The sequence below is a fragment of the Ptychodera flava genome, chromosome 5 (assembly GCF_041260155.1).
Source record: "Ptychodera flava strain L36383 chromosome 5, AS_Pfla_20210202, whole genome shotgun sequence".
NCBI classification, from domain to species: domain Eukaryota; kingdom Metazoa; phylum Hemichordata; class Enteropneusta; family Ptychoderidae; genus Ptychodera; species Ptychodera flava.
Window position 1 is genome coordinate 47,076,923 of NC_091932.1, and position 12,918 is coordinate 47,089,840.

Consider the following 12,918-nt stretch of genomic DNA (forward strand, 5'->3'; position numbering starts at 1 on the left):
TCTTATATATATATATATATATATATATATATATATATATATATATATATATATATATCGTGTGTGTGTATATATATACATATATGTATGTGTTAAGCGAATGTTTGTCAATGCAGGCAAAGTATAGTGTTCAATGCATTTCTGCAGGCAGTTAAATACTGAGAATCTAGCAACTTGTAGTTGTCACTCTACAGGCTGTTTCATGCAATCATCATGACTCCTAATGATTGCTTAGTGCATAAAACAGGCTTCAGAATGACAACTAAAAGTTGCAAGATTCTCACATATATATATATATATATATATATATATATATATATATATATATATACACTCGAATCACAAAGTTTCTGAGATAACAATTGTCACGTTCAACTATTATTGAATTAAGATCATATCCATTTAAATTTTTGCTTTTGTACTCACTTCTCTTTCTTCAGAAGGAAATAAAATGAACTTTCAAGGAGCAGGAAGAGATGTTTCTGTTGAACAATGGGATCAAAGTTGGGCAGCAGGAAGAACTGGATTCCATAAATCAGAAGTCCATGGGTAAGATATTTTTCCACAGCTGCTGGTTTATTGTGGTTTAACCCTTTCACCACCATGGTTTGTCCCAAATCCATTGTTTTCTATGGTAGAGTTGGACCTGTATACAGGGAACTGGGGTGAAAGGGTTAAGCCCTTTTACAAGTAAAATATTTCAAAGACTGATTTGGTTCAAGACTTGGTAACAAAAAGAAATTATATGCTACTCTCTCAGGAAAAGAGTGGGCAAGTGCACTACAAAGCCCCCTCCCCCAATTCTTTCTGATATTTCTTCTTTCTTGAATTTGGGCAATGGCACATATCCATTTAGTGTTAGCTTTTTGCTTAAAGTTTGCCATGTATGTATGTATATACGGTTGTAGAAGTTATAAATAAAGCCAAGAAAAATGTCCATCATCTAAATGTATGTATATGTATGTACATATGTATGTATGTTATATGTATGTATGCGTGTATGTATGTATGTATGTATGTTTTTAGATCCAGTCAAACAAGTCTGCTCCCCAAACATAAAGATAACAGTTAATTTTCATGTATTGTATTTTTGTTATTAGAAAGCTTGAAAAGGTAGTTTGTATAAGTAAATCATCTTGTGTCCATGATAAGTCCTGATTTTCTCCATCTCAGATCGTTGTTCAACATTTCAAAAAAGTCAAGGCTTTGAAGTGATGGCACATGCTGACAATAAAAAACAATTCTTTGTTTTGGCTTGAAAGTATACCGGTAGTTTTCTGTTTGGTTTTGTCCGTCAAAGTTTAATCAGTCTGCGTAAGTGCTTGTAGAAAATTCAGTATTCTTAAAGTGAAAGCGTTTTACCACTTGCATCATATATGTGTCATGATGTGTTTGGAAATCATAGAAAGGACAAACATGATAAATCTCTGGAATTTCAGTATGATGTGATACTTCATAAGTCAAAGTACAGCTTTTGTAATCCTTTGACATTTTTGGATTGTTTGTATTCTGTATTTTGGTGGTGATTGGTACACTGTCTGAAATATTAGGTAATCAATTGTCAACAATAACAACACATGGTCACCCTAACAAACACGAAGGCAGTGTTGGTGAGCAGGTATACTTGGGATCTCCCAATTGAATAGAAATTTATAGAAGTCTGCAAGTGTTGATGATATGTAATAGGTACCTGGGATTTAAATGTCAGCAAACAGCAACCTCAAACTTAGATAGATAGATAGATAGATAGATAGATAGATAGATAGATAGTAAGTAAATAAGAAAGTAAGTAAGTAAGTAAGTACTAATGGGATTCAGCAAACAGCAATCACAAAGTTTGAAGTCATATTATTTTTAGCAGTACTACAGGTGAATCTGTAGCTTATCTGTAACTGGTATACTTTTGAATCCAATACTTTACAGCACTCTCTGAAGCACTTCAGTAAATTGGTTGATGGACGGAGTGACTTGAATGTCTTCCTGCCCCTTTGTGGCAAAACCCTGGATTTGAAATGGTAATTAGAAAGCAGTTACATGTCATTGATAAGTATCTTTTGTAAGCTGTGAAGCCAGGCATTTGTGAACTTTGGAAATGTGGCAAACACTGCGTTTTGTAAATTCTTGTGATGTAGAGCAAACTGTCAGATTTTGAGTCAAGTACATGAGACTGAATACACATAATGCAATCTGTTCTGTATGTATGTGTACTGGCACAAGGATATTCCAATGGGTGACAGATATTGCCATTAATTTGTATTTTTTTCCATGCAGTACTAAAAAGGAATTGCATTCCAGGAATCCTTCATGCATAATAATGTATCCAATTATTGACATCTGTGCTTGAAGGAATGTCAGATTTACCATATGAGGAAAGGTGCAACTTTACTATGACTAGTAACGTAAAGGACTTTCTAATGTGTATGATGATTTAGAGACTGTAAAATTGCAAATCAAATATGAGACTTGAGTCATGACAAATTCATCTGGAAAAATCCCCAGTTAATTTACAAAGAATTGTTTTAATTTTCTGATATATTTATTTTGTGACAGGATAGCTGACCAGGGTCACAGAGCAGTTGGTGTAGAATTCTCAGAGCTTGCGTGTAGATCATTCTTCTCAGAACAGAAGGTAGAATACACATCCACCCCCATGGAAGATGTACCAAATGGAATGGTCCATACGGTGAGGAACTTAAACATAATATTGGTTTTCCCATCTCACAGTAATCATTCAAGTCAAGTCAGCAAAAGTCACCATGTCTACACGGCTCGACATATAAAGCAATAGCCCACTTTCCCCAGGCTAGTAAATTTTCAAGAGGACTAGTAAAACTGTCTTCGGAGGTAGTCCTGTGGACTGTGCAATTTTTCCATACGTTGTAGATAGTTCAATCCGAGATTGCAACTGTCCTCTCGCCAATTAAGACTCGGCAAATCCTTCTGAAACACGATTATTACACAAATCAAATGCCGGGCCACTAATTTGATAAGAATGAACCAAGCCTCGATCATTTTAAAATAAACTAACTTTTACCAAACAAATTGGACAGTGAAACAGTGAAGCAAACTTTATTGATCACCAACTTACAGATGACCTGCTACGGAGAATCAAATTGCACTGAACATGCCACACTACACTGAGCATCAAACAGAATTGCCTGCACATGTGTTTTGGTTTGCTTGAAGCTCATCACTCCGCCGCTCATCACTTTGCCTAGAAACACGGAACCCCACAATTTTGTTCAAGCACTGTATCCTTGCCTTTCAAAGAAGCATTTTTCTCAAGATTTCTTCAGGCGCATTCCCAAACAGCACCTCCGATAGTTTGTAGCCAGCTTGACCCTGCTTTAGAATGTCTAGAGAGACAAGCTGACCTCCATATATAGTCAAGACCCTCTAGCTTGATTGAAGCTGATCTTAAAAAGAGCCATCTAGCTTGCCAAAACAGTGATATGGCAAGTTGCTACTGCTTGTACAAGTGAGGGAGTTCCTCTCAGATACTAACTTGGTGCTTGCAACTGATTGTTTTGCCATTTTAGTGGAAAAGTGTAAATTATTGGGGCAATAATAGTGAAGTGAACCTTATGACAGTAGTGAAAAAAAATGCATGAAATGGGTGTATCAGACTGTTGTATCCAATCATTTCTGGTAGTCATTGGCTATTTTTGTGCTAATCACATTTTGTTACCGGTAACTGGCATCAACTCATAAAAGACACAAGCACATGAAATGGTAATATGCAACTTTTTTACTATTAAAAACTAAATTTTTACAAACCATTATTATAAATGAGAGGTCCTCCCCACAAGCTGGTTAATTTTTTGTGATATATTTGTCAAAAATATGAAGGCACTCCACAGGAACATTTGTGGTGACTGGCTGTACGAATTTTAGTTCTTGAGAAACAAATCTGTCCTCACCATGAACAAACATGTTCTTTGCAAATTAATGGTGCACTACCTGAGCTATGAAGAATTTTCCAACAAATTCATCCCTACGTCTGATTTTATTCTTGACGGCAATAGGCTATTTTCATGACCTCTCCTCCTACACAGGACATTTCATTCAGGTTATTTTAGTGGTTTATATATGATTCAGAGTTAAACACTTTGCAGTAAGCAAATGTGCTATAGTCTTGCATGAAAGTTAGTTATTGGGTTTAAAAACCTTTGTGACAAAAAAGTATGAGAATGGTCATATACACCAATGTACAACACGAGAGCAACATTTGGCTTTGCTTGAGCAAGAGCATTTAGGACTACTAAAATGAACTGCTACTAGTCGTCCGGGCTAGTGGATGATTTGACCTTGCGTCAAGCCCTGTGTCTGTCTTTCATCTTGCAAGATTAATCGGTTAAAATCATGAAATTTACCTATATGTATGTTTGAAAGGGTCTTCTTATTGTCATGTATGTTAAAATCATCGATAAGATTAAGAGATGCAGTATTTTGCACTTTTAAGTCATGTTCAGCAACAACAGAACAACCAAAGTAAGAGGTCTGAAATATACCTAATGATACTCTCATATTGAACATTGTAGATGTTTACTTTACCTTTATTGTGTGTGTTTGACATGTTTGTGTTTGTGACAAAAAAGTCTGCTCTACATTAACTAGATGAAAAAAAATTACTACAATGAAATTTGGGAAAATATTTGCCTTTAAAGCATTGCCTCAAGTTCCCCCAAAAAAGAATTTCTGTTGAAAGAGGATCACTAGCAACAAACATATGACCATACATCCTTGTTAAAACACACTACTCGGGATTTCCCTAGTCTCTCATCATACATGTACTAGTGATTTCCAACTTGTCAAACAGAAATGTCACAAACATTAATGGAATTATTTTTAATAATTTTTCCTTTTCAGAGTAAAGATGGAAAAATCAAGTTATTTCAGTGTGATTTCTATTTGTTTACCGAGTAAGTTCACAATTCAGTTCTATTAGATTGTCGGCCATGTAACAAAAGGAAAGTTTTTATGTCAATGGTATTTGCTGTTTTGTCCTGAAGCATAATTAGCGCCCCCCCACCCCCCCATGTTAGAAGCTGTAATTTTGATGATTTTTTCACTATTTTACCTTAAATGTCAAGTATATTTTCTAGTTCTATTCTCCAAAAGTATATTGAGGTACATACAATAGATCCATCTTGTTAACTCAGTCCGTACATGTATAAACTGTAGTAGTAATTGTTGACAAGTGAATTTTAGTCTGGTAGTTTGGACTAGAATTAAAATGTGAACAATAACGGTGTATTTTAAAAGTACAAATGCTGTGTTGACAAGCTATGCATTTGACAGTAGAATATCAATAATGGTGAAAAATCATCCGAAATTACAGCTGCTGGCCGTGGAAAACCATTGCCTGTAAAAAGGTGAAAACAATGCAGTGTGCATATTCTTTATGATCAAAGGTTTTGATCAGAAATAAGAGATAAAACCAACAAGGTTGCAAAATGTAACAGAACTGTTTACTAACTTCTCTGATTTTCTTTGGCGATGACAAGTGCATGAACTTCATTGATAACTTAATTTACATACAAACTTTGTCTCCCAACAGAAAGCATGCTGGGAAGTATGACATCATCTGGGACAGAGCATCACTTGTTGCTGTCAACATATCTGACAGGACAAAGTAAGTTAAAGACATTAATTTAGCTTTGACACTGTGTTAACTCATTCTTTGTCAGTAATTTTTACAGAAGAATCTTACATAACACTTTGCAATTTATTCTTGTAGTCCAGTAATGATTATCCCAACACAATTCAGAGTAACACATGAACAGTAATCCCTTTTGACCACAGTTGCCCAACTTGTGTATTTCAGACTATTACATGCCCTTAAAAATCAGCTGAGTTTATGGAAAGCACACTCACCCAGTGTCACCATATCTTAAATCATGGGACTCTATGTTTTGCATTGTCGTACTTTGTCATTTATTTTCAGATTTGATTGACATTGATCTCATCAGATCTAAAGTTCAGTTACCTGGCTATGTTTCAGCTTTTTAATGGAAAGAAACAGATGAATAAATGCCACAAAAGCAGACTTATACATATTCAATGTAAACAATAACTGATATATGGTACATTAAATGGTAAATATCTACAATGAATTATAGCGGATTATAAAATGGAATACAATTATTTCTAAGATTGAATTTTATTAAAAACAATTCTTAATTTTCAGCAGATACCTCACGATGTCTATGGGAAGATATCTAATCAAGTTACAGATGATGTCTTTTTAGAAAATGAGATAGGTTAAGGACACAAGAGAAATCATAGAAGCAGAAAGATCAAAATGGAAATGTAACAACGTTATGATTTTAGAGAAGAGTTATTAGCTTTTCTGTTTATTCAATATCATATTCAATTTTCAATAATAATAATATCAATAATATCTATAATATCTAATTACAGATATGCTGAAAAAGTGATTTCACTTCTGAAGCCAGATGGAGCCTATCTACTAAACACCTTTGATTATAATCAAGATGCATTTAGTGGTGAGATTCCGGTATTTCCAATCATTTAACAAGTACAGTTAGGAAAACCCCTATAGGAATGCCTCCTTGATTTTTGCAGGAATTTTGCAGCAGTTTTGAACAAACTCTCATATGTGTCCTGTCGTCTACTAAAAATTCCTGGTAATCCTACAGGATTCCCTTTTGATGTTCTCAGGAACTGCAGCAAGAATTTGAACACGTTCCATGTGTGTCAAATTGTCTTGTTGAAAATCCTTAGCAATCTTTTGAGAATCATTGATATCCAAAGAGTTACTAGTAGCCAACTACCATACTACTTACTGTATGAGTAAAGTACTCTAACTTGCTTGATAGTTTTCACATAGAGGGTGAGTGAATACAGAGGCTACATGAGTAGTGCTTGTCTTACCGTACCAAACTGAAAGATAGGATAATGTGTGTATGCAATGAGTTGTAAGTTGAGGTGGCGTTGCACATAACACCGCCTATTATGCTTGAAATCACTTTTCAACAAAGATTTATGAAATTTCCATTGAAATGTTTACCCAAGGTTAAAATCTTTGTTGGGCTCACCTTTTAGCATGACTGTGCAACAGTCGTAAGTTTGGTGAGAAAGAAGTATAAATTTATGCAAACAAGCTTATTTTCTACCTTCTGTTTCTCCCATTTTCAACATTTCAAAAAAAATTTAACTCCACTCAGGTTGGGTCAAATTTTGTGAAATTTTCACATTAAGATCTTTTAAAATGATATAAAATGCTGTGTAACAAGATAACAGTTTTGTTTTGCAATAAAGTCCTTACACTTTAATAATTTTGAATTTCAATTTTGCTCACCATTATTTCAGTCACTTTTTTGAATGTCATTCTCTTAACCCCTGCCATTTGTGAATGAGATTAAATAGTGAAAAACAAAATTGTCTGGTATTATTGCATAAACTGTAGTTAAAAATGAGATATTCAACTTTTAAAGAAGTATCAAATTTTATTGTGAATACCAAAATTTAGATTTTCTCCCCAACGTGTACCCTCTCATTCTTCTAGTACTCTTTGCTACCATACTAAACTTTAGATTCACTGCTTTTTTAAAATGTATAGTATGAGGGGGTGTTGTATCATCTTTGATAAGAAATATTGCTTTGAAAAAAAAAGTGTGTTGGTTGAGTGCAATGCTGCCTTAATCGACTTTGATCTGAAGAACATGTACCAAGCAGTTTAGTTTGATGCTGTTTTTCATGTATTCTGAATTTGTGGTCTAGTCTTTATATCATGTTATTCCAACAAGCTGAGAAGATAGTATTCTAAGTTTTAGTTTGTTTTCTCCTCATTCAGGTCCTCCCCACTCAGTGCCTTTCAAAATTATTCAAAGTCTGTATGGTAAGTCAATACAAAATTAAAACATTTTTCTTCATACTAGATCAGCTCTCTTCTCTTGTTTCTCCTTTTTTCAACGAAAGTAATTTCTCAAAAGTCTCTAATCTGTGTTCTCTATTCATTATATCTGTATTATTGGTGCCTTGTACCATGTATAGTCATGTTTCTAATTTTGAAGGGTGATAGGAAGGCATTTTTGACATGGAGAGAGATAAAAGAAAAGAAAAACCAAGAAGTTGAACCTGCACGCAACAGTATTCTTTGAACAATGCACAAAGAAACATTGCACTAATATTTCCTGTGTCCTCTTTTCCTGTTTTCACCAGAAAAATCCTGTAATATTGAGTTGCTGGAAGACAATGATGTGACTGCAGGGTGGAAGAGGATGGGTGTTAAATATTTTCATGAAATTGTGTCTTTGTTGAAACAAAAGTGAAACTTCATTTTGATCAATGAACCAGGGTCTTTTAGATCGTAGATTTGTATAGGGACTGTAGCTGTATTTTTTGATAATGTATTCATAATTTTTTATCGAGAAAACTGGCATGTAGTATTTCTTTCTTATTTCTAAAGAACCAGGGACTGTAGCTGTGTTTTTTGATAATGTATTCATGATTTATTGTCGAGAAAACTGGCATGTAGTATTTCCTTCTTATTTCTAAAGAACCAGGTGTGTTGAATTACACAATATTAGCCTTGTAAACACAATTCCTTCTCTAGGATATGCCTTGTTATTGTTTACAAATAAATTCTACTCCATACTGAAATTCAGTTGTAAACAACAACAGTGTCCATTCCAAACATACAGTATTTATTGAACGGTTGAACTCTAGGCATATCAAGGTTATTTTTACAGTAGAACAAGAATCTCTCTTTGAAAACAACAGAAATCATGGATAATACTTCAAAAATTTCATCCTCTTAGACAAAGTTGTGATTTTTCTCTCTAATGAAATTACAAATTGAAAATCAAACAGAGTGTGACTCCTCAAAAATGCATTGCTGAAATATATCAGGAAAAAATGTGACATTTTTCAACAAGTGTGCTATCTTCATGAAATTTATATTTTTAGACTTTGTAGGATTTTAAATCTGTTTTTAACTTCTACTGTATGACAAGCCTTGTTGTGGCACATCTGAGGAAATGTGTACAGGGTAGACAGAGAACAAACAAAGTAATATTAATCTGTTGTTCATTCTGTACAATCTTAAATTGCATATAGTAGTCCTCATATTTGAGGTCAGATTTGATCATTCATTGTACACAATCAAAAAATCACACAACAGAAAATCAAAAAAATAATAATAAAAGAGAAAATATAACCACTGAGAATTGCCTGGTAGATATGTGCTGTAACCATTTGCATCAGACGTGAGTGCTCAGAAATATTTGGATCTTGCAGTCTTTTTAATATTTATCAGCCTCAGGTAACCTTCGCAATAAAAGTCTTAGATAAAATGTGAAATTTACCACATGTGAAAAAAAGTATGTGTAATTCAATTAAAGGGACAAAGTTGCCCATTTTCCATGAATTTTGTTTGATATGAGATACTACTGTATTGTTTGACATGTTGAAAGATACTGAATAAATGGGTGACCATGCGTATATTCGACCCTGGTTTTAGAGACAATTTATGAAACCATCGCGAAAATGAATTAATGGTCATGACCTTTAATTCATTTTTGCCATGGCTTCATTTAATTTGTCTAAAACAGGGTTCAAATATATGTTTAGTCACCTATTCATTCAGTATCTTTCAACATGTCAAACATCCCATCATGCCCCGAGGTGGGGTGGGGTTGACACTGACTGCAGCAGAAGTAGATCATTTATGACCTAGTGAAGAATAAATTTGTGTTTTCATTTTTCCGTCAGTTGCTTTTTTGGAATGCCATGTATTGGCGTGAACTTCAACTCTCAGGAATTTGCACTCTGATTATTCTCAACCTTTTATGAATTCAATTTAACTAGTTAGATAGATTTTCTTATTTATTCCAAATATTACATGGTAGATAAAACATGCTTGCTTTTGTAATGTAAACAAACATATTTTGAAATCAACACAACTGAGTACTATTAGCACTATTATTGTTGTTTTACAGAATAACTTCAAATGTACCTGAATTGAAAGATTTTATTGTAGCAATACTGATCTCTCTTTTAAAAAATATTTTCTTGAAAGTTGCAATATTTTAAGCAGTGGATTTTAAAGATCAAACATTTTGTCCTGTACAGTGTAATTTCTGTGGTTTCATTTCTGCATTAACGTAATACAAGTCACCAGTGCTTTTATTTTCAAGAAACTATAATCAGGGAAAGTTCGTTTTGTATGGTTGTACTTCAAAAGGTGTTTGTGTGTTTAATCTTCTCCTTTTTACAGACTGAAAGTGTTAAATGTTTATGTCCTAAAAGGGAGGAAAAGTTTGCAGTAGTGTTTGGTTCAGTATTACATTCTTTAATTCGTAAACAACTGTGATTTCAGCAGAAAAACTGATATCAGAAAGACTTGAAGTGCATTCTTTATTACCAAGACTTGCTTCTGTACTGGATTGTAAATCAAATTGCTGTAACATGACCATTCCAGATTATCAAATTTCTCTGAATTTTATTTACTCTGTAATATGGACATGAATTTTAAATCAAATAAAGGCATATTTAAGTGTGATATCATTGTCTGTTGTTTAATGAAAAGACATATACCATTACATGTATAGCAATGTTCACAAAGTGACATATCAAAAAAAAATTAAAAAATTAACGTAACTCTGTGAGTTCAATCATATTCACCTGTAAGTAGTAATAACATCAAACTTTACGTTAAAAATCTTTACACAAATCATAGATAAAAGATACGGAGGCCCGTTCTGGTCAAAATTATGTTACATTAATTATTATGTGTTTAAATAATTTAGTCTCGAATTAATTTAACTAATACTGGCAATTAATTTTTTATATTCCTTGAAATAATTAAACATATTTTAAATTTATCATACATACTGAAAGTGATATTATGTATCATAGAATTGATTTTCCCTGCTATTTTGAATTAATTTTAAATTTCCTTTCTTTGTGGGGATTTTCTCTTAAAATTAATTTTATGTGGTGTAGAATTAATTTTATCCGTATATCGAAATAATTTTGTAAATTCCATTTAATCTATCGTGCTGAAATAATTTTACTAGTACCTCCAATTAATTTTACGTAGTAGCAGAATTAATTTTTTGTAATCGTAAAATTTGACGGTTAATCCCACAGTCCTTTGCGCACGCTTCTATTTAAGGTAGTATTGCGCCTCAAAAATGAAAATTTGTAAATTTCCGCGCGCAAACTTTACTGAGAGTTCGATGACTCCAACGCCAGGGGGTTACACCCGACACACTCGTAACATGTCGGGCTTTATTCAAACATTCACTTCAAGTACTTCTAACAGGGTAATAGAATTTTTAAACTTTCATCTGTCTTGCGAGACTGAAACGAGAGTTTATAAAACTTGCATTTTTAGTCACATTTCGGAGTTTTTATCACATAATTCTTTACCCCAGAAAACCTGGAGCCCCAAAATCACGTCATTCTTCAACCTATAGCAAGTCTTAGTCTGCGCCAAAATAAGAAATGAGATCAAAACCGTGCATGTCGGAAAGATTTACTACAGAATTTATTCATACTATTTTTGTAAATTTGGTATTCCCTTCTATTTTCAATAGGAACTGCATGCAGAACCTGATGAATGAAAGAGTTCCCGATTATGTTGTGTAAGAGCTTTCTGCACTACCAAAATGATTGAGAAGCGAAGGGCCAGATCCAAATTTTGCTGAAGTGCCTTGGCGATGATGATCGGGTATCTTTCGGGATTTACATGCAACGCTTAAGATAGTGAAATTTGTCACCAACTTAATATCGATAATCCAAAACATAAAAACCGTTTTCCAAAAAAGCTTAGAGATCATGACGTGATAAAGCCATTTATATTGTTGTGTATTTTGTTTCTAATTCACAGAAATAGTTGGGAACCATGCACGTCAAATTTCGATACTAGAAAGTCGACGCGCCTTCATAGTGATTTGGCATTGACTTGCCTTGGTCATCTGTAAATAATACTTTTTTAAGATTCGTCTTTTAACGTGGGTTTTGACACTTCGGCATTTTTTCTCTAAATCGGGGTTGCTCTTATAGTTTCTATTCCCTTCTTTGGATTTGATGGTGGCCATCTTTCAGTTCCTCAAGGAGGGAAGTCAGAATCGTCTTTAATAAAGAGACAACTGTTGTATTGACTCCATTTGCATATCACCAGTGTTTGTGATGCAAAAAAAAAAAGTTACGTACCCATCCCTGATCGTGAGTTGTGGACGCTTAAGCCTTAAGTTTTTCCTAGACTGGACCCAAGTCGCCTGGCGTTTATCGGCAACTGAGTTTATACAGTCACAAACTATGGGCCAAGGCGTTAACTCCACTATCTGCGCAACATCATGCCAGTTCGAGCGACAGTCATCTGAAGTTTAGTCGTTCAATTTATTCTGGTTTGATATTTAAAGGGACAAAGTCGGCCATTTTTCATGAATTTTGTTTGATGCGAGATACTACTCATATCGTTTGACATGTCGGAAGATAATGAAAGAATGGATGACCATGCATATATTCTACCCCTGTTTTACACAAGATAAACGAAACCATCATATCGCGAAAATGAATTAAGGGTCATGACCATTGAAAAAGGTTAAAATTTAGCTAGCTTTTCAAGCTAGATATCATAGTGCAGGTAAACATCTCCTATTTTGCTCTCATTGTGTCATGTGAAGAACAAAATTCTCAAAGGAAAGGGAATATTATAGCAGTAAGGAGTGCAAAAAGAAAGAAAAGGAAAAAGTTCCGGGAGAGAGAAAATAAAACATATTTGCACAATTGGCCGATTTACATGTAAAACCCCAGGGTGAAGTATGCCGAAGTATATAGAGCATGTAGAGAAGTGCACGGTACGCAAGCTGGCAACTACTGTACCCAGGATGGCGAGTGCCCGTGGTGGTGGCTATTCTTTAGAAGGGTTCTTTAACACTTGAG

The 12,918-nt window shown here is 34.0% G+C and overlaps 1 protein-coding gene across 1 annotated transcript; it reads left to right on the forward strand.

Annotated features, from left to right (window-relative positions):
* Nucleotides 1-1,577: 1,577 nt before the first annotated feature.
* LOC139133782 (probable thiopurine S-methyltransferase) lies at nucleotides 1,578-10,528 on the forward strand. The gene is made up of 8 exons (XM_070700548.1): nucleotides 1,578-1,610; nucleotides 1,924-2,015; nucleotides 2,551-2,683; nucleotides 4,870-4,922; nucleotides 5,561-5,635; nucleotides 6,424-6,509; nucleotides 7,820-7,864; nucleotides 8,188-10,528. Exons 1-8 carry the CDS (start codon nucleotides 1,578-1,580, stop codon nucleotides 8,295-8,297), a joined length of 627 nt encoding a protein of 208 aa, XP_070556649.1. The 3' UTR covers nucleotides 8,298-10,528.
* The last annotated feature ends 2,390 nt before the right edge of the window (nucleotides 10,529-12,918 follow it).